At 38.3% G+C, this 27,749-nt stretch overlaps 2 protein-coding genes across 4 annotated transcripts in view; both read left to right on the forward strand.

The window, feature by feature from the left end:
* dip2cb (disco-interacting protein 2 homolog Cb) overlaps nt 1–6,255 on the forward strand; it is a 56,949-nt gene extending 50,694 nt beyond the window's left edge. For both annotated transcript variants that reach the window (XM_046876596.1, XM_046876595.1), the window contains 2 exons: nt 4,149–4,272; nt 4,524–6,255. In XM_046876596.1, the coding sequence (XP_046732552.1) occupies nt 4,149–4,272; nt 4,524–4,776 (377 nt within the window). In that variant the 3' untranslated portion in view covers nt 4,777–6,255. The remainder of the gene's footprint in view (nt 1–4,148; nt 4,273–4,523) is intronic.
* Nucleotides 6,256–18,351: 12,096 nt separating this feature from the next.
* Nucleotides 18,352–27,749, forward strand: part of esyt2a (extended synaptotagmin-like protein 2a) — a 48,783-nt gene continuing 39,385 nt past the window's right edge. Inside the window, exon 1 of one of the 2 annotated variants that reach the window (XM_046876229.1) lies at nt 18,352–19,230. In XM_046876229.1, coding sequence (XP_046732185.1) covers nt 18,847–19,230 — 384 coding nt within the window. In that variant the 5' untranslated portion in view covers nt 18,352–18,846. The remainder of the gene's footprint in view (nt 19,231–27,749) is intronic. The other variant, XM_046876230.1, reaches the window with a different exon arrangement.

The following is a 27,749-nucleotide window of genomic DNA, read 5'->3' on the forward strand; positions in this document are numbered from 1 at the left end:
AAACTTTTTAATCTTTTTCTTTTTTATAATTTTTTTATTTTTTATTTATACACTGATGTATATACTTGTATTATGTATTATGTTTTTATATATTTGCACATTTCTATTTGCTGCTGTAACAGAAATTTCCCCACAGTGGGACGAATAAAGGTATATCTTGAATCATCTCAACTCCCTGTGCGAGCGCGCTCTAATTACAGCGCTACATCGACGAACTAAAAAAAACTCCAATAAATTAAATTACAGAATAGAAACAAAATATATCTTTACAGAATCTCCCACACATTGTTAAATATTCAAATGCCTTGTGCCAAGAAGATCCTGTGTCAGTCAGGGAAAGTGAAACTTCAAAAAAAGGGGTGGTTAGTTTATTCATTCATGTTAAAAATTTATATATATATATATATATATATATATATATATATATATATATATATATATATATATATATATATAAATAGAAAAAAAGCTGCTTTCTTTTCACTTTTTTATTTACAACATTATCATAATATACTGTATATTAACTAATTGGGGGAAAACCGGAAGTTCTATGTGAAATCAGACATTGAGGCATGATCCACATTTCATAACACCTCTGTAAAGATTTGACTTTGAGATTGGTAGTCCAATCAGACTCCTCCTATCGAAACATCGAATCTTCGACTATTGGTGGTCATTAATGTGTGTTATTTGTAGTGCTAAATGGAAAAAAAATCCTTCCCCATGTATTTAAAAGGGAAAACAGGTATTTAGATGTTTATTATTGTCCCCTTTTTTTCCAAGCTACTGTGAGCAAATACTGTCTTCCTCTGAGGCACCTAAAAATAACCTCAGCAACTTATTTGAACTGACTCACAGAGCAGAATAACACATTTAGAGGAATAGAATTCAAGTTTATTTCTATCGCGCTTTTCACAACAGACATTGTGTCATTGCCTTTATATTATCACATATACTGTACATTACAGCACAGTAAAATTCTCTCTTCGCATATCCCAGCTTGTTGAGAAGCCGGGGTCAGAGCACAGGTTCAGCCATGATACAGCACCCCTGGAGCATAGAGGGTTAATGACCTTGTTTAAAGGCCCAAGAGTGGCAGCTTGGCAATACCAGGGCTTGAACCCCTGACCTTCCAATCAGTAACCCAGCACCTTAACCACTGAGCTACGATCCCTTCACCTCTCTTGATTCCCTGACCTTAGCGTGAACTTTTATTAATGCTCTTCAAAATGATTGACACCCTTCATTAAAATTAGCAAAAATCTCTATAAAATTATGTACATTTGTTATTTTCATGGTTCCCACACTTCTATAAAGTACTTGAATTTAAGGCACATGGATTCAAGGCCTGGAAAGTACTTGTCTTTGAAAATGCTTGAAGTAAATAAAAAAGAAATGTTTAGTAGAATAGTGCTTTTATCTTGTCAGTTGATGTTTGTTAGGAGTCTGTTTGGATAAAATGAAACGCTAGCCCAAATTTGTAAACATTATATCGCTAGCAGTGTTTGAGTGTTTTTTCCGTTACGGTTCATCCCCTTTATTTCGTCCTGGGCAAGAGGTTGGACATTTGAGTTATGAGACTTGTGAGTGTCTGAAAGGAGCATTGTTATTAATAAGAATAAGAATGAACACCATATTAATAAAGCATAAAACATTTAATGCATTATTTGAGTTTATATTCTGCGTGCCTGTATATGTGTGCTGAATCTGTTCTTATATCACTGTCTTTAATGCATTACAGTCACGCTAAGCATTTACTTTATACCTGTTTTCTGCATGAGGAAAACGTGTGCATCAGCGTGAATCAATATATATATATTATTTTTAGCATCTCAAACTTTTCCCGAGCAGCGTTTGGCACTCGTTATATGTATATTTACAGTATTGACTTCAATGGAGACTTGGCAACATGTGTTTCCTTACCAGAAGAGAATAACACTAAAGAAACTTAAGACACTTCTACACACACTATATTGCCAAAAGTATTTGGTCACCTGGTCAAAGTACAGTGTGATTTTTTTTTTTTTTTTTTTTTTTTTTTGAGCATTGCATCCAAAAGTTAGTCCCAATTTGCCCTTACAATTCCCTCCACTTTTCTTGGAAGATGTTCCACTAGATTTTGGAGTGTGTTTATGGTTATTTGTGTTCATCAGCCACAAGGGTATTATGAAAGGCAGGTACTGATGTAGTTGAGGAGACCTGGGGTGCAGTCAGCGTTCACATTCATCCCAAAGTTCAAAAATTCGTCCCATTAGAATGAAAATAAGTGCTGATGCTGTCTTAAATTATTTTTTTGTTTTTGTAATATTGTTGCATTAATAATTGTAAATCAGAACATGCTTATAAATTTTATAAAATATACTTCCCTTGGTGCTTTTAGATCAAGGGACCCCAACCGCCAGGCTTTGGATCGGTAATGGGCCATGGATAATTTGGCACCGGGCCGCATAGAAAAAATAGAAACTTTGTAATGTTAATTTCATTTTCATTTTATTGACTTTCGCATCTGTAGGTTGTTACAGTGCATCTGGAAAGTATTCACAGCGGTTCACTTTTTGCACATTTTACAGCCTTCTTTCAAAATGGATTAAATTGTGGTGATAAACCACCGTTTTAACAGGGGGGCAAACACTTTTTTCACACAGGCCCATGTAGTTTTGGATTTTGTTTCCCTCAATAATAAAAACCTTCTTTTAAAAATTGCATGTTGTGTTATCTTTCACTAAGATTTAAATTAGTTTGACGATCTGAAACGTGACAAACATGCAAAAAATGAAGAAATCAGGAAGGGGCAAACACTTTTTCACACCACTGTATGTATTCACAGACTTTGCTCAATACTTTGTTGAAGCACCTTTGGCACCAATTACAGCCTCAAGTCTTGTATCGGTAAATTTATCACCCACTGATTCTGCATTATGAGTTGGTACAATTTCATTTATACTGTATGTAGTAATTAAACCATATAACATGTATACCAGAAATATGGCCCACTATGGTCTGTGGAAAAATTGGGGGTTTAAGCCTCGGTATTGCAAAGCTGCCACTCTTGGGCCCTTGTGCAAGGCCCTTAACACTCTGTGCTCCAGAAGCTCCGTATCATGGCTGACCCTGCGCTCTGACCCCGGCTTCTGAGCAAGAATGTGAAGAACAAATTTCACTGTGCTGTAACAAATAAAGGCGATTCTATTCTTCTCCTATAATACACCTATAGACAGGCAGTGTCCTTCACACAAGAAGTACTAATGACCATAAACTGGCAGCCAGTAGATGCAAACCCTTTTTTAAATGCCGGTCACGTGGTCATCGGTTTTTTGTTGCAATGTGCCTTTTGTTTTACTCCTTAACAAAGCCCTTTTCTTAACTGCATGAATTTGCTTATTGTGTTCATGTTGGATCAACCCTCTGAATTGCCTCAGTAAACATACTTACAAGTGCATTTACTAGAATCCACTTGGTAAAATATGTCCAGGAAGCTACAACTTAGTCATGTTTGGATATTCCAGCAGGACAATAATCCAAAACTTGCATCCAGGTCCACACAAAAAATAATGCCTGCATGACCACAATCAAGTTATTGACATGGTCATGTTAGTACTGAACTAGAACTGTATTGGAGAATCCAGAGAAATAGATCACTAGAGATTTGAAAAATTTGATTTCCTAAATAATTTACAATTAATGTCTAGGAAAAATAATTTTCCCTCAACATTTGCTTTCAAGCCACAATTTTGTCATGTCTATTTAGCTTTTTGTGTATGAAAGGAAATTCGAATGAAAGGCATGGCGGTATACCTGCCATTATCAATTACTTGTTGTTTTTTGTTTTGTTTTGTTTTTTAACAAATTTACTTAAAATAAGGTTTATATGTCCAGTCTTTTTTCCCCCCAAAACCATCTTTATCCATGGTGCCATTAATTCTGCAGCAGACTGTATTTCACTTTTTTGGTTCAGGATGCAGCTTTTTTTTATTTATTGTAATTGAAAAAGCACCAGAAGCATAATGAATACCCAAATAATGATTTCCATATTCAAATTCCGCCACATCAACTAGTACACATATCTGTACACACCCCTCAACATTGTGTTGCACATAAAGTAGTGTGTGTGTTTGTGTACATATAATAGAATTGCGTTTTTGTCACAGAGAGGCACGATGCTCTTTATGTGGTGGGAGCGTTGGACGAGGCGATGGAGCTGAGAGGGATGCAGTACCACCCCATTGATATTGAGACTTCTATCATCCGAACCCACAAGAGCATTACAGAATGGTGAGTACACACGTGCAATAACACACACACACTATTATCCACACGTATGCATTCACACCTCACGTTATATGTCGGCAAATAAAGAAGCAGACATTCGGAACATTTAAACATGAAATGATTGCAGAGGTTTCGCTCGTTTTTGGTCTGTCTGTCTGTGTGTGTGTGTGTGTGTGTGTGTGTGTGTGTGTGTGTGTGTGTGTGTGTGTGTGTGTGTGTGTGTTTGGATCTTGATCTTTTTGTGTGTGTTTCAGTGCCGTGTTCACCTGGACTAAGCTCTTGGTTGTGGTGGTCGAGCTAGACGGTTCAGAGCAGGAAGCTCTGGACCTGGTTCCCATGGTAACCAATGTAGTTCTGGAGGAGCATTACCTGATCGTTGGTGTGGTGGTTGTCGTGGATACCGGCGTCATTCCTATCAACTCGCGCGGAGAGAAGCAGCGCATGCACCTGCGAGACGGCTTCCTCGCCGACCAGCTCGACCCCATATACGTCGCCTACAACATGTAGAAAAGAAGAAAAACTTGAAAAGATACTCGAACGCTTCCACTCAAACACATAGGACACACGCTCGCAGCCGGGTGCATAGACTTAGCCTAGAAAATGCTGAAACACACAATATGGCAACCCGCTGACAAAAAGATGCACTTTCTCCATCACATATTTGCATTCGACCACCTTAGATATGGCTTATGATATGTAGAAACACAAGTAATTACTTTCGGAAGCTGAAAGCACTAATAGAATTCAGATAATTCTTCATCTTTAAGGTAAAAAAAAAACTAAAGCCACGCACCCGAACAAACACACAGTAAATAAGTAGGCATTTGTTTACAGGATTGGTACTGGGCATCAGTCTGTGCAAACCGGTTTTTACTTTTTGCCTAGAAATCTTTTTGTTGTCATTTTATTTATTATTTTTTTAAACACTGCATGCAACATTAATAGAGTTTTCCACCAACTACATTGAAGGACACAGTGGAAAGAACATGTTGCATGCAAAAGTGGATCCTTACATGTGATAGTTATCAGCCAAAACATGTATACTTTCAGCCAACAAGAGCAAATCCCACCTTTTTTTTATTATTATTATTTTTTTTTTATGTGGCACAAGAAGTCAGTGAAAGTGTGCTGATGCAATAGACAGGTTTACAAAACTACATGCATAATCAAATGGCCTACATATTCAAGCACTCACCCATATATGGGCCAACACACCTGTGTATATAAGGAACTCGGAGACGTATCGTACATTTTCTTTGCTGTTTTGTGTTTTGTTCATGTGCAATTCGTTGGTTTTACTAGTGTCGCTTCATTATGTTTATCCTGCAATATTTTCAAGTCAGGGAATTTTATAAGATATTTACTGTCGAGTCTGACCTACCCCTCATTATCTAAAGGCGTTCAATTTTTTTTTTTTTTTTTTTTTTTTTTAAAACGTGGTGATGAAAAAGTAGCCGTTTTATACAAAAGACATATCAAGCAAAACATTTTAAACGACTTATTTTCCTTAATATGTTTCAAATGTGATTTGTGCACAGCTTGTTCCGTTTGTCCTCTTTATTTTATGCAATAGCATACGGTTTTTTTTTTCTTTTTCATTTTATCCTTTTTTTTTTTTGGTCATGCCATTTTGTGTGAATATCAACATGCAGATACATACATGTATATATTATGTATAGCTTGTGTTTATGAAGATGACGACATAAAGCACTGCTTCCTCTCTGTTATTGTATGTAGCTCAGATGGAAAAAGGAGAGAGAGACTCCACAAAACAAAAAAGATAACAAAGGGAAGTAGTAACGAAGGAGTCAGAGAGGTGGAGATCACTGTGTGTGTGTAAATCCTGGTTTGTATGGTTTTTTTTTTCCCCTTGTGTCTTAAATTTCCTGCAGGGCTCTGAGATTTGGGTTCTGTCAAAATGGTAAAAGCGAAAAAAAAAAATGTCTTTTAAAATGTCAATAAAATATTTTCTATTATTCAGTAAAAGTGCTGTCTGTCTTAAGATCTTTGTTTAAATGTTGTTACATTTCAAAAGAGGTCTCATTCTGTTTATTTTAGAATAGAAGTCGATCACTAGTGTAGCAGATTTAAAAGGCGTTCTTGTTCGTCTGAACAACTGAGTTACTGTTGGAACAAATTTAACCGAATCTAATAAAACATTGGTACAGAATGATTTTGAGATTATAATGTAGAAGGTAAGGAGGATGGCACTGTATTACTGAGAGCTGATTTAGACTCATTCTTTTATATTAAAAATGAGAAGATTGTGTTCATACTTCAAAAAGAATTCTGGATGGCTTTAATGCTGATATACTGTACACCGATAAACTAATTTGAAAATATACACTCTCTAAACCAATCACAAAACACATTGAGATGAGTGTAGACAAATCCCTGCTTGTATTTTTTTTTTTTTAGATGTACAGATCGAAAACCCTGATATGATCCGATTTTGTCCACAACTACATCACATTGAATTTTAAATCAAATCTTTAAATATAGGAAATTTGCATTTACTAAAGCATAAGTATAGAAAAGTCAATGTGGAATTAAAAATTCATGTAGGAATCACCACTTTGTTTCACAATTTTTATTCAAGATTTTTTATTCGTCATATACCGTATTTTTTGGACTATACGCCGCTACTTTTTTCCCACGTTTTGAACCCCGCGGCTTAAACAACGAAGCGGCTAATTTGTGTATTTTTCCTGGGTTTTTCCCGGTTTCACAAACTTCAAGCCAAAAACTGATCCCAGAACATTAGACCAGTGAAATTTCCGAACGGAAACGAAAAAACGCACCTCACCTGTGTTCTGAGCTGCACGGCATCGGGAGAAAAAACTTCCTTTGGGTGATTTTTAAACGCACGACGATGCCAAAAGGTAAACTCTCGAGAAGAATAGTTGTAAAAAAAAGGAGGAAGACAGTGAATAATGACTTTCTTGGTCGGCTACTGTTTAGATACAAGCCGTTGTAACGCGTTGAGTCAGAGTGAAGGGAGAGCTCGCTTCTGGCATGCTATACCCAAAATACCGCTATGCTCCTAAAGGAAGCGCAACATATTTCACCCGTTAAACCGTGTGTAACGTGTCTTTCGTTAAAGCCTGTGTAAAGTACATTAGTGTAGACACGACTTATTTATGTTAAAAATAAAATTTTTTGTAAAATTCAGTGGGTGTGGCTTATAGTCCGGAAGTTACGGTATATACAGAATACAGCTTTCAGTAAAATGTAAATCCTATCGGCTGCTCAGAAAATCGTGCTTTAGATTAAAGAACCTATACACTGATCAGGCATAACATTGAGTGGGGAAGTGAATAACTGATTATTTCTTCATCATGGCAGCAGTTAGTGGGTGGGATATATTAAGCAGCATGTTAGTTGATGTGTTAGAAGAAGGAAAAATGGGCAAGCGTAATGATTTGAGCAAGTTCGATAAGGGACTAATTGTGTGACTAGACTACTGGGTCAGAGCATCTCCAAAACTGCAGCTCTTGTGGGGTGATCCAGTCTGCAGTGGTCAGTATCTATCAAAAGTGATCCAATGAAGGAACAGTGGTGAACCAGCAACAGGCTTGTTTTGTGTGGTCCAGTCCAACAGACGAGCTCCTGTAGCTGAAATTGCTGAATAAGTTAATGCTGTTAGTGCTCGATGGGTCAGGATTGTTTTGCCAGCAAATGGGGGACCAACACAATATTAGACAGGTGGTCACAACATTACACTTGTGGCTACAGGAAGTATGGAGATAATAAAGGGGGAGACGCAAGAATTGAGCGTTAAGACACCACTGAGGAGCTGGAGATGTACTCACTGTTGTTAAAATGAAATTTCTAAAAGGCTTATAAGAGTGGACACTATCCCAAAGCACCTTAACAGAAAGATTAAGAATACATTCTACCTTCATAAATGAGTCCCTATTAGTTTATTTTTTAATAAGCTAGCCAGAGACGACTGTGATATTAGGATAAAACCTTGAGAGGAACCAGATGTGAAAACCCAACCTAATCTTGTTCAACTAGGAATGACCGTATAGTCCTAGTAGTGCTATAGGCTACACTCAGGCCTGGCTATTTAAGAATTCTGAAGGCTCGGGTGCAGATTTAAGAAGGTCTTTGATCAGGTTGGAATCCAAAGTAAAAGTTTTAAAAAGGTTTTTAGTTTAAGTGACAAAAAGACATTTAGAATTTAGGGCATTTGGAGTAATAAAAGCAAGACTGGCGATACGTGACACTCGTATTTATAAACATTTCAACTGATCAAGCATTTCGCTGTCAATTTTCTATCCTAGCTTAAAATATACCATATGAACAAGTCAAGTCAAGTCTATTTCAAAAGCGCTTTTCACAAACATTGTCTCAGCAGCTTTACAGAATTTAGGTAAATGGTGTGTATTTATCCCTGATGAGCAGCCATGGTGACTGTGGCAAGGAAAAACTCCTTTAGATGTTATGAGGAAGAAACCATGAGAGGAACCAGACTCAAAAGTGGAACCCATCCTCATTTGAAGGATATCAAGAGTGTGATTATAGTCTTTAAACAATACAGAACACTGGAGAGTGAGTACTAACATGAGCACTGGAATGTAAGATTGTGTGTAATGTGCTTTCTACAGTCTTCTACAGTCATTTGAGATTATGGAACCAGGAGCTACTGAGCAACTCATAAAATAGTTCAACATTTGCGATCATCAAAGATCCAACACCAGCTTCTCCATGCCAGAGCCTTTAAACACTCAAAGAGGTCTAATGTCAAAACTCCACATGAAGTGAAATCCAAATGGCGCTGGCACGTCTCTAGATGGTTGGACACCTGACCATAAGATTGGCGTGGGCTTTTTTAACATCCTATTTCACATTTAGTCACCATTTGCTCTTGGTAAGGTTTTCCATCAAATTTTGGTGTGAGGTTATAGAGATTTGTGCTTCAACCACAAGGGTGTTAGTAAAGTCAGGTACTGATGTAGAGTGAGGAGGTCTGGGGTGCAGTCAGCATTCCAATTCATCCAAAAGGTTTTCAACAGAGCTCTATAGCAGGCCACTCAGGATCTTCATGGAGCTGGCTTTGCACAGGGGTAATGTCATTCTGGAAGATTTTCAACTGAAGACAAAAATGGAGTCTCCAAATGACTGGTAAGAATATAAGAAAATAAAATGTGAAACAATAATACAATCTGAGAAGTATGGAAAGGAAGCTAAATGATAAAGAAGGCAATCTGATATAGTTTTTGAACACGGTTGGAACAAGAAGTGCTGGATTTAGATTTTAACTACTTTGTTAGGGCTTTGTTAGTTTCACACATTCTCTTTAACACCAATTCAGCTAGAAGGTTGAAAAAGTCAGGTTGATCGAGTCAGGATTTTTTGGAGACACTTGGATGCTATCAGACGCCAATACAATGCAGGAAAGGAAGCATTTAAGGTGCAGAAAACATTACGGTGGAATTCTACAAAAACAATAAAGATCAGCAAAGGAAATCATCTGTGGTGGCTGAAAAGGCAAAGCAGTTATCACTGCTGCCTGTTACACATTTTCTCAGTAACAGGTAAACTATATTTCATGTATTTATTTTTTTAGAGATCTTAGATCATTTACACTATACTTCCAAAAGTATTGGGTCACCTGACCTTTCCTGCTATATGTGCTTCTTTTCCAAACTGTTACCACAAAGCTGGAGGCACTCAATTGTACAGGACATCTTTAGATGAGCTATAATTCAATTTTGCATTCACTTGAACTTGAAAACCCAAACCTGTTCCAGCATGGCAATGCCCCTTTGCACAAAGTGAGCTCTTTAAAGATCTGGTTTACATGCTTTGGAGAGGAAGATCTTGAGTGGCCTGCTATAGAGCTCTGATCTCATCTCTACTGAACACCTTTGGGATGAATTTGAACGCTGACTGCACACCAGGTTTCCTCACCTACATCAGTACCTGATTTTTGTAACATTCTATGGCTGATAAACACAAATATCCATAAGCACGCTCCAAAAATCTTCCCTGAAGAGTGGAGGGAATTATGGTAGTCATAATGGTCATAATAGTCATAATGGTAGACATAAAGACATAAACCCCAAACAACTCAGCTAATCTCATCTTTTGATAATGAATTACATACAATTTGTCTAGGATGTGTTTCAGTGAACTGCAGTTTGGCAATAACTTTCGGAGATGAATGATCTGTTGTAACGACCCCTAAGGGAGTAGCCGAAAGAAGAAGAAGAGGTTTGCCACTAACTTTCTGAATAAATGTAATCAGAATTTAAGTCTATTAGATCAAAATCACATTATGAGGCTCAGCTATTAAAGTCAAGAGCAGATATTGCATATGACCTGAACAGACTTAGTATTATAATGAGGATTCTTTGGCACTAGAGACTGTGATAGTCCACCAAAATGTGTTATATCACGTTACTTTGAAAATGCTTTTACAGAAGAGTGCGTTGATTTTTTTTTTTTTTTTATGTGTTTTCCAGGCCACTTTATCCTCCTGATACCATCTCTACCTTGCTTCATTACATCCTGCTTCGAATTGTGGTCATGAGTGTGGTAGACTAGCATTCATACAGACTGATTGTTTGCTATATGTGAGAAGCCACTGTTGAGGGAATAGTTGCCACAGCAGTGTGTGTGTGTGTGTGTGTGTGTATATATATATATATATATATATATATATATATATATATATATATATATATATATAGAGAGAGAGAGAGAGAGAGAGAGAGAGAGAGAGAGAGAGAGAGAGAGAGAGAGAAATATATATACTGTTATATATCAGATTTCCGTATTGGGTTGCTTGGTGGTTAAGGCTCTGGGTTACTGATCGGCCCTGGTATTGCCAAGCTACCACTCTTAGGGCCCTTGAGCAAGGCCCTCAACCTTCTGTGCTGCAGGGGTGATGTAACATTGCTGAGCCTGCACTCTGACTCCAAATTTCTACCATCACTGGCATATGTGAAGAAAGAATTTCACTGTGCACCTTTTCTTTCTTAATGTTCTATTGAGATGGCAGTGTGTTTCGGTTCAGTGTCTTGCTGTATGATAAAGTTTCTTCCTAATAATTATGATGCATTTATTTTGTAAATTACAAAACGGTCCTGTATCATCATTGATAAAGAATAATGACTGACAAGGTTGTGCTATGGCCTTTAGATTTTTGCTCTCTTTTTTAAACACTGGATTGTGAAACCTTCACCCCTGCCCTATAGAGGGTGTTGCAGACTGTTGTTATTTTTTTCCAAAATTTTCAAAAAATACTTTTGATGTTTTCCTTTTACAGTTTTTCTCAACTGCTTTCAGTCATTTCTCACAACAGAACTGCATTTCTCAAAACTACTCGTCCCACCGTCAGAACCTGTTGTCAGTTCTTCACATCATATCAGCAATGTCTTGTTGTTTTCATCAATTTGCAATTGCTTTTGGACAACATGCAAATAGTTCTGTACATCTGTCAGCTGCTTTTGACAATTCTTGTTGCTTTTGTCCTGCTGTGCAAAATAACTTGTCCTGGTTCTCAGCTGAAATGTCACAACCACCAAACCAATTAGTCTTTTTCTCAGGTTGGAAGTCTGTACTATCAAAATGAGTGAACACGTTCTCAGAATTGTATGTCTGTACAGAGTTCTACAAATTGTGAGTACATGTTTGCTAAGAAATATGTCCAGAATTGACAAATTGCTCTCAGGTGATTCTTCACCTTCGTTAACAAAAAGAAACATGTGCAACTCTAGACTAACCAATGATCAACCAGTTCTGTGAAATAGCTCAGAGGTGCAACTCATGAAGATTGATTTGCTTAATAACTTTCTTCTGCTCAACTCAGATAAGACGGAAGTACTTTTACTAGGACCACATGCAGCTAGAAGTAAACTTTCCGATTACGTAGCATCTCTGGATGGTGTTTCTGTTTCAGCATGTACGGCTGTCAAAGACCTTGGTGTGATTATTGACCCGAGTCTTTCCTTTGAGTCTCACGTGAATAATATCACCAGAATCGCCTTCTTTCACCTTAGAAATATTGCTAAGATTAGAAATATGATGTCGTTACAGGATGCAGAAAAACTGGTTCATGCTTTTGTTACTTCTAGATTAGACTACTGTAACGCTTTACTGTCTGGGTGTGCGAGTAAGTGCATCAATAAGCTTCAGTTAATCCAGAATGCAGCAGCAAGGGTCCTCACTAGATCTAGGAAATATGACCACATCACCCCTGTTTTAATCAGTCTACACTGGCTCCCAATCAAATCTCGCATTGACTATAAAATATTACTACTGACGATAAAGCACTCAATGGTCTCGCACCGCAGTATCTGAGTGAACTTCTGTACCAGTATGATCCTCCACGCCTACTTAGATCAAAAGGTGCTGGCTATCTGTTGGTTCCTCAAATAATGAAGACTACAGCAGGGGGCAGATCTTTCTCTTATAAAGCCCCACAGTTATGGAACAGCCTTCCAATCAGTGTTCGGGACTCAGACACAGTCTCAGTGTTCAAGTCGAGGTTGAAAACGTATTTATTTAGTCAAGCCTTTTATCAGTAGATTTCTCTTAGGTAAAGGCACAGATCTGGAGGGAACATGGATATAGAGTGTTTGGTGAACTGGTATATTTGTATGCTGTCGTCCCCTCACATTCACACGTTCACTCAGGTTTGTTGACGGTGGTGTGGTGGGTCGTCTCTTATCCCAGAGATCCCTCATGTCTGTGTTACCTTCTGGTTCTCCCTTTTAGTTATGCTGCCATAGCGAGTCTTGCCGGAGTCCAAACTGCACAGTGACATTAACTTTCGTACACCAATAGTTACACTTAATAATCCATATCCTTCTCTTCCCGTCACCCTCTCTCTCTCTCTCTCTCTCTCTCTCTCTCTCTCTCTCTCTCTCTCTCTCTCTCTTTCGGTCGAGTTAAACATGCTCCTGAGGCTCCAGTGACCAGTGTTCCTGCCCCTCTCCCCTCCTTGGATCTTCACACTTCTGTGCAGCTCGACGGTCTCTTAATTCCGGAGTAGAACGGGTGCTTTGAGGACGGATTGGACTGTAGTTGGTGTCGGCGGTCTGCTGCACTGACTCGGGAGTGCAGTTTGCTTCTGATCATCATCACTGTACCCCACAACATTGTATATCTGCTTCAAATGGACATTTGGTGCAACCCAGATGAGGATGGGTTCCCTCTTGAGTCTGGTTCCTCTCAAGGTTTCTTCCTTATGCCATCTCGGGGAGTTTTTCCTTACAACAGTTGCTCATCAGGGACAAACATACTTACACAGAACATATTTATGTTTAATCACCACATTATCTGTGTAAAGCTGCTTTGAGACAATGTTCATTGTTAAAAGCGCTATACAAATAAAAATGAATTGAATTGAATTGAATTTGGCAGGGTCACATATATATACAGTGCACAACACAAGTGTTTCCCTTTCTGATAATGGAAGCTGAAGAAAGAAGAAGAGGATTAAGACTGCGTGGTGGAAGAGTACAGAGACACAGAAGAGGAAGGGGTATAAGATGCCAAAGATACACAGCGATTCCAGATGAAATCAGGGCCACACTGGTGGATCACGTTATCAATCATGGCCTTAGAATGGAAGAGGCTGGTCGAAGGGTGCAGCCAAATGTTGGAAGAACAACTGTGTCATCAATAATTCAAACATTTCGTAGAGAGAACAGGTATGTAATGTACTGTATAGTAAAGTAATACTGTAGACTTACTGTTACATATACTGTAACACACCTTAGGTTTTCCATGCATAAAGTATTCTTAGTTATTTACTGTATGAATCAAAATCCTGTGATCCTTATACTTCTATAATTTACAATATATTTTCTCATGTAGGACTGCAAGACAACCTCGCAGGGGTGGCAGAGGGCCCCTTTTCACACCTCAGCAGGAGGAAGCAATTTGCAACATGGTTATGTCTAACAATGCCATAAGACTAAGGGAGATACAAAGTGCTATTGTTGAAGACAACAGTATCTTTGAAAATATACAATCTGTGAGCATTTCAACTATAGACAGGGTCTTGAAAAGACATGTAATCACCATGAATCAGCTGTACAATGTACCCTTTGAAAGAAATGCTGACAGAGTGAAAGAGCTACGACTCCAGTTTGTACAGGTATGTTGTATACCCACGATACTGTAAGAGTAACTTCTACACATTTGATATTGGTGGAACGTCATAGATCTTTACATTTGATGTAGCTGTAAACAATGAAGACAAATACAGTAATTTATGCACACTGTGTTTTTTCTGGTATATAGCGCATAATGGAAATGGAATCAAGAGAAGCACCTCACAACTTCATATACTTGGATGAGGCTGGCTTCAACCTGGCCAAAGGCAGAAGGCGTGGTAGAAATCTAATCAGCCAGAGAGCTACTGTTGATGTCCCAGGCCAACGTGGAGGAAACATCACTATGTGTGCTGCTATTTCAGACCAAGGTGTGCTAGCTCATATTCGTATTATGGGACCGTACAACACACAGCATCTCCTTACATTCTTAGACAATCTCTATAGAAATATCATTCCTGAAGATGAGAGGGACCTCAATCGAGATGATCTACCAAAGTATGTAGTAATTTGTGACAATGCCAGTTTCCATCACTCTGACAACATCACAACATTTTCCACCACCGCAGGATGCTGATTGAATTCCTTCCACCCTACTCCCCGTTCCTGAACCCAATTGAAGAGTTTTTCTTGGCTTGGAGGTGGAAGGTTTATGATCATCAGCCACATACACGGATGACACTGCTGGCTGCCATGGATGCAGCATGTGAGGACATCTCAGCAGATGCATGCAGAGGCTGGATTAGGCACTCAAGAAGATTCTTTTTACCATGCATAGCAAGGGAAAATATATGTTGTGATGTGGATGAGAATCTGTGGCCCAACAGAGAGGACCGACACGACGCATAGGAAAACTGCCATATAATTTTACCTTTACCTTTTGTACATGTATAGTTTTTCCCACTTTGTCTTTTTCATTTGTTGGTAAATAGCCTATGTGTAGTTTCCTTTGTTTTCTGTATGTAAGTACCACTATTGACAGTACAGTAAAAATGTGAATACTGTGTGATCTTTTGTTTCGATTCTTCCATATACTGTTACGTGGGTCGATGTTGATTGGTTAGATGAGGTTAGATGGAATCAATCAGAAAAATTCTGTTCATACCATGTAAATTACTGTAACACCTGGTTGATGCACAATGGTTTGCAAGAGTAACTTCTTTTTTTTTTTACCAGAGGGACACTGTAAATTATGGCAAACACCAGTATGGTAATTTAGTAGTTTCTAGTTATCAAAACCTGACTTGGGTATAATTTAAATAACTAAAACTGAGTATGATGTTCTACTGACAACATGACTAATAATTTTGCCTGTCACGTTCACATTGTTGAAAAAATGACATGGGATTCTGCTGCCTCTGACACAATGATTGATGAAAAAACACGCTTTTGCACGATAGACAAAACATTTTAAACAGGTGACGCATATTTTCCGGTTATCCACTATGTTGTGCAGTTTGTACGTGTTGTTTTGAGAAATGCACTTGGAGATCTGTAAACTTCAATTCTGATCTGAGAAATGACTGAAAGCAGTTGAGAAAAACTGTAAACAATTCAGCAAAACCCATTCAGTGTCTGTAGTGCTTGTGAGAATAACATTTTCATTCAACAAAATGCTTTTTATGACTGCTCCATTAAAAAAAAGAATAAATGAAAAAAATACAAATAAAAAAAGATTAAAACATCAATAGGGTAAAAAGGGAAAGAATAAAAATAGAATACTGCTGTACAATATAATAAAAGAAATTGAATCGAAATAAAATATAAAAAATAGAATATGGTTGCAGTAGAATAGAAATAAAATATGCAATATATGCCCAGGCAGCAGCTTTTGCACATTTGGCAGATAAAGAGTGATTTAAATAAGTAACCAAAAACATTTCACCTGCACAAGATATGGAGTTTAAAAGTACGTATGCGCACAAAAAATCTGGTTAAAATCATGGAAAAGGTTAACACATCATAAAAAGAAAAATTTTTTTTTTTAATTACTCGTCTTTTAATAAATTATTATTATTATTTATTACAATGGTAAAAAAATCTATAAAATTAAAATGCCAAGTAAAAGAAACAAACTAAGCTCAGAATCCAGGGTTGTGGTGTCAAAGAAGACTGACAATTCCATGGAAGTATCCAAAAACACAGTCAACACGCAATCTTTATATAGTCACTTCTGCCTCTGGGTCTTTCTATGTAACACCCATCTGATTATTTTTCAATCATTCCATCATCTGCCACTATTATCTTCAGGCTCTTAGGTTCTTTTCAATTAAATAAGATAATGGTGGCCGACCCCATCCATCACTATTTGTTAAAAAGGAGCATGTGATTCACTTTTAGCCGCTTCAGTCTTGCCTGAATCAATCCACTTCTTTAAACCATCATAATGATGCCACTTCTATAGAAACCATCAATATTATACAGAAGTGTAGTATAACGGAGTCCTGCACCACAGACAGGCGTCTAATACAGCGAGACAGAAGTATAAAAAAAACCTTAACAACTGTTTTAAACTGTTATTGCTAAATACAGCAATGTCCAGCTTTTCTTGAAAAGTCCGTCTCGTAAATGTCCTTGTAAGTGTATTTGTGACCAAATCAATTTCTTCTCCTCTATCAGCCATTGTGGAATGAACAAGAAACAGCTATTAAATCCACAAGAATCTGTTTGAGCTTGCGCAGTTTGCTACAGATGCAGTTTGAGAGCTCCGACTAGTGCACTCGCTGACCATCTGATCCAAGGACATGAAAATGCAGACATGATTGGACTTCTGGTAGATGACAACAGTGACTTGGGTAATGCAACAGCCTTTGAGCGACATGGATTTGAAGCACCCTCAGTGTTCCTTGTGAAGGGCTTACAGCAGTTCCCTTTGATTCCCGGAAACACGAGATGTGACTGCTGAAAAAATAAATATAAAATAATGATAGCATGTGATTTACTTATGGTTGCTTCATGACCATGACCACTTCAAATCTTGGCTATTTGTTCTTTTGACACTTTTCTTACTCTTGACAAATCATCCCCCTAAGGACAAGACATTTTGTGCTCAATACCTCTTCAAGTGTGCTGGTTCTATTTCCACATTAATCTCTTACTGTGAATATCCTGATTTCAAGTCAAGAAGCTTTTATTGTCATTTCAACTATGAATAGCTGACGCGGTACACAGTGAAATGAAACAACGTTCCTCCAGAACCCTGATGCTCCATACATACAACAATCACAGAAACAGAAAAACACAGAGCTGAGGACTAGTGTCCTCGCCACATAAAGTGCATGTGTGCAAACTGGTGCAAACAGTGCAAAGACAACACAGGACAGTGCAAGACAATACACAAAACAAAAAAACAGCTCTGCCAGTAAACCTGTTGTTTAGAGACAAAGTGAACAGTAGCAAAAAAGTAAACAAAATGTTGTGCAAAAGAGCAAATAGCAGCAATACAGGAAAGATGTGCAAAAACGACATGTAAATAGTTTATTGTAATGAAGTGATGTGATGTGAGTGGTACTGAAGTCATGGGTGTGCGAAGTGAGTACGAGTGTGTGTTGAGTACGGGTTGTACAGATCACTCACACAGTTTGTGTGTGTGTGTGTGTGTGTGTGTGTGTGTGTGTTTAGTTCAGTTCAGTTTTTTGTTAAGAAGTCTGATGGCTTGAGGGAAGAAGCTGTTACACGGTTTCTTCAATTGTAATCCATAATAGAAACACATAATAATGAAAAAGGGTTAAAAGTGGAAAAAAAAATAATTTTCTGACCTTATGACTAAATGTCAAAAAAAACAAAACAATCAAATGACTTGGGTTTGCCATGCAAAGAGTTTTCAGTGGATTTGATTTACTTAGGATTTGTTTTTGCATAGTCTGTGCTCACAAGATGGCGCTCGCGCGCTCTCGGGCTCTCGCTCTCGCTCTCTTTTTCTTTCTCTCTCTCTTTTTCTCTCTCTCTCTCTCTCTCTCTCTCTCTCTCTCTCTCTCTCTCTCTCTCTCCATCACACCCTCTTCCGCGTCACAGCTCTGTTTTTGTAAAATGAGAAGGGGTTGGTCCTCCAGCATGCAGTTTGGGTGTGTGTCTTGTGCCCGTACTGTGTGCGTGTCTGTTCTCTGGCCCAGGGGAGGAAAAGAAAAAAGAAAAAAAGCGTGTGGCAGGATGTGGACAGAGAAGAGCAAACCCGAGTGTAGCGCGCCGCCATGCTGCTAGAGCTCGCGCTTCCGTGCCAGACGCAGATGTGTAGGTAGGTGACTTTCTCAGACGTGGCACGAAATGCCAACAGAAAGTTAGTAACGATCGCGTATTGATTAAGTAAGTAAGTTGTGGGGGGATAAAAAAAAGATTCCCCCTCCGTTTCGCATTAGTCAAGGTCGAGGCGAGGACGCTGCGTAGTTCCCTTTCCAATCAGCCCCAAAGTGATTCAATCATCTGCAGGAAGTGCAGGAACTAATGAGCGGAGAACGAGAACTCGATCATCTCCCAGCGCATTGAGTTCATCACCACGCATTTGTAAATGACCGCCACTGTAAATGGATCGGATCCAAAAATGCCCGGACTGTCACGAGCCCAGGATCCGGTACCGTCCCCGTGTCCAGCAGGACCCACAGCGCAGGAACGGGCAGCTCCGGAGCCGAGCGCCGAGACCCAAAGCGCCGTGGACGATGCCAAACACACCGGAGTGAAATTCGCCAAGACCTTCCTTCTGATCTTCCCGGTTTATGTCCTAGGATATTTGGGGTTCAGTTTCAGCTGGATTCTGATCTCCCTGGTCGCGCTGTTTTGGATCAGACGGCACCGGGGAGCGCGGTTTTCAGGAGTAAATAAAGCCCTGGCCTTTTTCGAGCACCCAGTGAAAGCGTTCAAGCAGAGTTTACCAACTTCTGAGTTGCCACCGTGGGTGAGTTCGTGCTTCTTTAATGTTTACATACTTACACTAAAAGTTGCATGTTTCTGTGCACGAAAAAACACTGTGGCCGAAACCTTTGACCTGTAAAAGTGATGCAATTACAAACCTGGTGATTTTGACTCAAGTGCTTCTGCATCATAACTGCATTTCTTCTTCTTTTGCTTCATTCACATTCCAATCTATATCTCTGTTCCCCCCCCTTGACTTTAAACACTTTGCATTCTTCACATGACATACACCTGGATTACTACCATAGGGTTAGTGTTTGTCAGTGCATTCACTTTGTCTTCTTCAGGAAGCTCTGATTTCCTAATGGTGAAGGAGATGTTTGTGTGTTAGACCTGGTGTATGTTTCTGTTTGCATATATATACCCCTTTTGAAAATGTACCGCTGCGCAGATGTGGCAAGTGTCTACCTTTTCTTCCGGGGTCACGTTCAATCCTGAACTCGGGTTACTGTTTGCTGTCTTGCATCTTCTTTCCATGAAGACGTAGGGGTTCCTCGTGGGTTCTCTGGGTTTCATCTTACCTCCAGAAAAAACATGCTGTGAGGTGGATCGGCTGTTCTAAATCGCCTTTAGGTGTAAATAAGTGTGTGAATGTGTGTTTACAGGGCTCCATGAAGAACCTTATTCAGACTTTACAGCCAGTACACACACACACACACACCCCGCATGTAACCCTGAGCAGGATCAAATGATTGCAAATGAATAGTGTATGACATTCATTACCTATCATTAGTGTGTATACACTGATTCAGTACTTCACTGATCCAGGTTAGCGATACACTATTAAAATCTGACAGATTAGTTGATTGTGTGAGACTCGTTTTCTTTATTTGGATATTCTAAACTGCTTTTTTTTTTTAAACGCCCAATCAAACAAATCTGTGCCATTTCATTCGACAGGATCGCTGTGCCAGGTTAATGTTTGATTTGTAAATTCAGCATTGGTGTGGAATTGGTTACCGCTGCATGGTATCAAAAATGTGTCGAAGATTCGTAACCTTGTGCAACTCTTCTGGCATTTTCATTTTGCATAATTTGGAAACAGAAACCAGAAGTGACCACAAGGTTTTAGTATCACATATCAGCCAGTACCAGGACTGTTTACTTACTCCCTCATATACTTTTTTCCTTCATTGCAAATATTTGTGAACCAGAAAGTTCAGTAGCTCTCACATGTTAAATAATCCATTCAGAACAATAAAAAAATTCAACTTGCTTGCGAATTCATTTTACCTTGAGAAAAGCATACATCCTTTGTTACAGTCTACGTCGAACCGCAAATAATCCCGATCGTAATTGCGGCAATAAATAAATTGGAAGGTTAAACAGTGGAGAAAGTAAGAGACTCGCTGTATTGAGTGTGTGAGAATGTGTGTGAATCACAGCCAGCGTTACTGTAAGGCAGGACAGGTCATTGTAGGAAAATGTGACCACTGTAGTATACTTTAATTTCAACACATTTACTTTAATTGTATGTCTCCTATGGATAAAAATGATTGCACAAAATTCACGGTCTTGGCTTACGCACGCTATGTCGTATGTCTATCTGTCTTTAATTAACCTTGCATTAGAAATGATTCCCCCTTCATTCCTCGTTAAATGGTCCTTCAACTATCGATATGAACTGATAAGCTGTAGATGTTCTCAGCTGTAGAAGTCCCAGTCTACACCAGATAAGGGATCCATGTCTAGCTTTGTTGCATGTTTCATAATGATTGATAATTAAATGACAATTACGAACATAAGCAACGTGGGCAACAAAAGTTGGCTAAGAGGCTAATGCTGTTGATTTTTGTGTATGTAAATAAGTTTTAATTTAATCTATTAAAATAATTATTGTAAATAAATGTTAAGGTTTAAATTTTAATTTGACAAAACAATAAGGGTCTAATTTGACCCTGACATGTAAAATAAATAAATAAATAAATTGTTCATAAAGCACTTAATAAACTAACACTTATGGTTCTCACGCTGCTGATAAGTAGATGGCCTGTTAGCCTTTGAACATTGCTAATATACATTATCTGGACAAACGTACTTGGACACCTGACTTTTTCAGCCATATGTGGTTTCCTCACTAAATTATTAGCCCAAAGTTTAAGGCACACAATTGTATAGGGTGTCTGTGGATGTACAAGCATTACATTTTCCCTTCACTTAAACTAGAAGACCCGAACCTGTTTCAGTATGACAATGCCGAAGGTCCACGAAGACATGGTTTGCAGAACAACATGCTATTGATCACTGACCTCAACCCTATTGAACATATTTGGGAAGAATTGGAACGTTGACTGCTCCCTAGGCCTCTTTATACTACATCAATACCTGACTTTACTGAATGAACACACTAAATGTGGAACGGGATTGTCGAAGAGCACATAGACTCTGATGGTCAGGTGTCCAAAAACCTTTTTTCCATATAGTGTAAATTGCTGACATTGAGCAGTTATTTATTAACAATGTCCTTTCTGTACTGAGAGAGAAAAGACTCTTCAAGACTTTTTTTATTTTTCAGCAGTTTTTTTGCTACGAGTTTCGAGTGTTTAAAGGATGTTTATTTCTTTATAGTTGATATGATTAAAGCAACAGTTGTTTGGTACAGTTTAGTCCACGGTTTCCAGGTGATATTATTCCCTGGAGAGAGGGAGAGTCTTAATGTGGGCATAAACAGTTTTTGGAAAATGCAATCTTTGGGAAATCCACTTGGGAACATAAACAACAGCAAAGAGTGAGTCATGTGTTTAGATAGAAGGAACAGGAAAGAATGAAGCAGGTCTAGAGGCTGAGAGGAGCTGGCTTTAACTGCCGTAAAGGAGAACATTGCAGATACTTTTGATCGTAAAAGCGAATAGATTTTAGCCACCACTATTGCAGCAGAAAAAAAAGCTGTCGGCACGTACAGCCACGAGTGACACGAGTTACATGACATTTGCTAGCGTGAACACAAGGTTATGAGGTTTTACAATGCAAAATCTCCAGCCATTGTCGGTTTTTCCCCTTCGCAGTTGTGTTCTATTTCTGTGCACCTGCTGTGGTGCGTCTGTGCGTGCAAGCTGAAGTGAGTTGGACCTGGTGGGGAGCGTTCTCAGCCTGTATTTCTCCACTTAATTCAGATCCAATGTGCTACATTATGATTAGATAGTACCTCTAAAGGACTACAAGAATCGTGAAATTTGTTTTTTGAGGGGGAATAAAAGGGTTTGCTTGGATGCCTCCCAGACCCACAGCAAGAAAGTAGTGTCGAGGAAGAGAAAACACCAAGAGGTTGAGATGAAGGAATGTGTGTGGCATATGTATGACATCATCAGGGTGTCGTCCACCCCCCTTTAAATCTTTCTACAGCAAGAGCCTGAAAATAGAACATTCTCGCAGTCTGACCCTGATCTATTCCTGGGCATCTGTTAATGATATTATCTTGAGCTTAGAGCAAATGGTGTTCAGAATTAAAGGGGATACGGGAGATTATGAAAAGAAGGTGGAGTTCGGTAAATGTTCAGATCAGTGGAACAGAAAATGCTTTCATGCATTCCAGTGATAACTAATCAGCAGCTGTGCACCAAACCTTGCTGCACATTTCCAGTCCAACCTGCCAAGTGTGGAATTTTTTCATGCTCTAACATTTAATAATAAACAGGCGTGTACTGAAGGAGCAGTTCTGAGCAGTTCGTTAGGGGTCACGATTGCCGAATTCAGTTCCTGCCATTCTACACCCCTCCACAGGCGTCATTTCTTCAGACACCGCATTTAGGTTTTCAATTAGGTCACAGGTTGACACATGAAATGCCAGTTTCAACATACTACTAAACGCTGATGTTCACCAGTGCTGGCTGAGCAATGCAGTCAGACAGCTTTATTTCTTTGTGTCTCTGTGAGTTACCAGGCTTTCGGTTTAATAAATCTCTGCGTAATTTATTGTAGTAGCTTCTCGGTGCTCTTTAGCCTGCTCAAGGAAGGCATTCTTCAAATATTCCACGTTTTCGTGTGACACAGCAAGTCTTTAAAAGAGATCAGCAAACCTTTCGGTTTGGAATCAAGTGTAGAATCACAATCCCGAACATAAACACTCCCACATGCTTGCCCAGTCCATGTTTCAACCTTCCTGAAACTGTCTACAATAAAATGAAAAGGAAAAAAAAAGCATAACGTGATTAAAATAAATAAGATAATAAACATAAAATCATTAATACAGACTTAAAGAAACGGCTTTTGAACCGAATCCTCGATCACGTTGTGCTCGCAAGGTTTTGGCTTTGAACCGTGTCGTTTTGTTGCTTTCTCAGATCACACATTGGACATTGTGACAGTCTGATTAGCCTTTTGATTTTGTGATGGAAAGTTAAGGGACATTGTTTGTCATTTAGCTCGTTTTGTTTTTAGCCTATCCAGTGTAGCGGCCTGTTCCTGAATCAGAAAGAATCAATTGTAATTGGTGGTTGAATTTGGACTGAGTAGCATGAAGACGGGCAGCATTACAAAAGCCATCAAAGGCATCTTCAATAAGAATAAGAAAAGAGGAAAAAGGCAGAGAATGAATAAAATAAACTTTATGTGGAAAGCATATTTTAATGTGAACAATGCAAAAGAAGCATCAACGCAATTTTGAAGGGCTGATTAGAAAAGTTTGACTAGCATACGTAGGCTAGCATACACAGTAGCACACACAAGCATGTGGCTAGCGTACTAGCCAAAACATTGCTGCAGTCAGCAGCAAGCACAAACTGGAAGATTCCCCCAAACATCACATCAGAGCGCTTCAGAGCTTCAACACTGAAATTTATATAAGAGTAACATGTAAGAGTGCTAATCCTGCAATCCATCATGTTTAAAACTCCAAACAACTTCACTTCTGACAGGAAAAATGCTCTGAAAAGTGTCATTCAACTCAGTCAGGAAAAGTCACCTGAACACAAAATGGCTCCACACACAGATAACAGCAAACAGATCTCAAAACCATCATTTTTTTACATGGAAGAACTTGATTTTCCTTCAAAAAAAATGTTCAGGTTACATTCGTAACATTCGTCTGTTGCTTTGATCATAATCACAATAAGACTTTTTTTTTATTTAGCAAAAATCTATATATATATTGCAGTTCTTTTCACTTAATTCATAGAAACTGTTGGTGTAAATATTAATTTTCTTGTATATTAATCAAATTCAGAGACCAGCTATACAAGTTGCTTTGGGTGTCCATGTTAGCGATGGAACAGGTTTAGATCAGAACTGGAAGTCTGAGCACATCGGATTGTAGCACATTAGCATAAACATGCACACACACATCATGTTCCGACATTATAGAGGACATCAAATTATTCAGGAAGCATTTCCAAGGTGAATGGATAAGACACATCTATTCTGAACCTTTAGAGGTGCTGAAGGCCTTTGTGGAAAAAAATCTCTCAGAACAACACAAAACAAAGCACATATACTGGTTTATATGATTAGCAGCTCATTTACTGATCATGTTTTCAATACTGAGGTGATATTGGTTAATATGAGGAAGCTCCACACCTCCTTTGTGGTGTGTGTGTGTGTGATGCATGTGCAAAAAGGGTGTGGGACATTGTGATGTGAGATTGGAGAATAAAAATAACATCCTGTGAGAACTTGAGCTGTGAGTTAAGAAGCTTTAATACAAAAAAAAAATACACAGGACAGTGAAAATGTTCACACATGACATGAGTATATACACTCACTGGCCATTTTTTTAGGAACATATACACATCTACACACAGTTATCTTTATATATATATATATATATATATATATATATATATATATATATATACACTGTATATATATATACAGTGGAACCTCGGGTTACGAACGGCCCGGCATACATATAATTCAGGTTACGAATCGCAGTTCATCAAAATTTTTGCCCCTGGTTACGAACAAAATTTCGGGATATGAACATCGCGCACCAAAAAATCACAGGCAAGTCGGTTCTTTTCTTATCGCCAGCCACGCTCTATCCACGCGTATCGGGATACGAACTTTTTAGGTTACGAATAAAGTACCGGAACCAATTAAATTCGTAACCCGAGGTTCCACTGTATACATATGTATAAGCCAGTCAAACGTCTAATACTGATCAAGAGCTTCAAGTAATATTCGCATCAAACATGAGAATGAGGAAAAAAGTTACTTTAATACCTTTTAAACGTGACATGGTTGTTGTTATCAGATGTCCTGGTTGTTTTCGAAGCTGCTGATCTGGGATTTGCAGTAATCTCTACACACTTCATACAGTAAGGATGAAACACCTCAACGATAAGAGAGATCAGAGGAGAATTCCCAGAGTTGACGAGTCTATAGTCTGTACCGAAATAACCACTCTTTACAATAGTGGAGCAGAAATGCATATCAGACCATGTAGTTACATTATGCATAGGTAAAAAAAAAAAAAATAGAAAAATAACTTGGTGTTCAATTATTTGTGATGTATTTCATGTTATAAATAAAATGTAATTCTTGGCTTTGCCCGCCCTTCCCCAAAACACATTCTCATTCTACTAGAGTCTCATAGTATCATTCAAGCATGTAAGGTTACTTTCATAATGAGAGCTCCTTAATGTAACAGTCAAATGTGGTGGTTTGGGTGTTTTGTCTGAACCGTAGCTGTGCGGTTGTTGTAATTGTTTAAGCATCAATTGGATGTTTTGGTCCCCGGTGATTTATATGTAGCCACTTCTCTAGCTTTACTTGAAAAACAAACAAAAAAACCCCACAAATGGAGTTCAGTATTTTAGACAATGCCATTAGGATTTATGCTAATCCTATATCCCCCAAATAATTACTTCCTATAATAGTTGAAAAAAACAAAACGACTATTTCTCAGCACAGCAACAGGTCCACAAACTCCGTCTTGGTGTGATCTTTCAGGCTGATGCATCGAGGCTGAGCTGTTCCTACCTCATCAGTATGAAATGAGTGAAGTCTAGCCTTTTAAATACAAGTTGATTACAAATGTATTTGACGTAAGGTTTTGCAGTGACAAACCTACAACTGGTACGTTCTTGAGAACTGGCAGCTTTTGTTTTGTTAACGCTGTAAAGTTTAGTCATCCCGTTATGCTCATCTCAGGGATCCTGTGCTCTCAGCTAGTGCTTTTATACTCAGGAGACACACGGTTCATTCCTCCTGGAGAAAGGTTCAGAAATTTCAAGGCTAAACAGAGGGGCAAGAGCAATTCATTGTGTAGTTTGTGATGGGAATGCAGCAATCCCATTCCCTCAGACTTAATATATGTTTTTGGTGAATATGGATTCTGTTAAGGAAAATGTGTAACACATTTATTACTAATTACTCAGGGATAGCACAGAACAAGGGGATTTCATTTCCCTAGGTTTGCATATTAGCCATTGCAAGTGCACAGATGTGACTATTCATGCTAGGTGTCAGATATTTTCGATGGAGGTTCAGTGGAGAAGAGTATGATTTGTTGAATTTGTAAACTACGCCCGTTTTCTATTGTGTCCAAATGCTCGTTGTCAATCACAAAAGCAGCTGATCTTCAAGAACAATGTAGTGAGTAAGAACTGTTCGTTTCACTCACTTTACAAGCACCTAGAATTTCTCCTCAGTTAAACAGCGTTTGCTGCCTTGATGGTTGTCAGTGTTTTATGGATTAAATATTCCATCATCTTATTTTCACTGGAGAAAGATGATGTAGTGGTTCTTGTTTTCTCAGTGCAGTTTGCTTTTTTTTTTTTTTTTTTTTTTTTTACATAGAAAGCCATCAGATTGTATCATATGCTAACTTCAAAGAGAGCATCACCTGGTATTGCACTATAAATGTTGATTAGAGTATTTACCCCCAAACCACCAAGAAAATAAGCGCAGTATCAGACTGATATCAGATAACAGTATAAATATTTATACATCAGTGGCTTTTAGGAACCATTAATGATTTGAAATTCTGAATGTAGTACAAGTATGAAGAAATAACTTTTATACAAATGTAACACGTCGTTTTATTATTTTTTTTTTTGGATAATAAAATATATATATATATATATATATATATATATATATATATATATATATATATATATATATATATATATATATATATATAAAAAAGTGGCAAAGATATAAATAAATGTTTTGATGTTACAAACAGGTTCTCATTCAAGGACAATAGTATTACATATAAGGTATATGGACAAAAGTATTGGGACACCTGAATTTTCCCTGTGCACAAAGCGAGCTGTGTTCTGTATTGTTTAAAGACTATAATCACGCTCTTGAGATCACACAAATGAGGATAGGTTCCCCTTTTGAGTCTGGTTTCTCTCAAGGTTTCTTCCTCATAACATCTAAGGAAGTTTTTCCTTGCTACAGTCACCATGACTGTTTACCAGAGATAAATACACATCGTTCACCTTAACTGTCAAATTCTGTAAAGCTGCTTTGAGACAATGTCTGTTGTGAAAAGCGCAATAGAAATAAACTTGACTTGACTCGAGCTCCATGAAGATACAGTTTACATGGATTGGA

Source organism: Silurus meridionalis, chromosome 20, assembly GCF_014805685.1.
Source record: "Silurus meridionalis isolate SWU-2019-XX chromosome 20, ASM1480568v1, whole genome shotgun sequence".
Lineage (NCBI taxonomy): Eukaryota > Metazoa > Chordata > Actinopteri > Siluriformes > Siluridae > Silurus > Silurus meridionalis.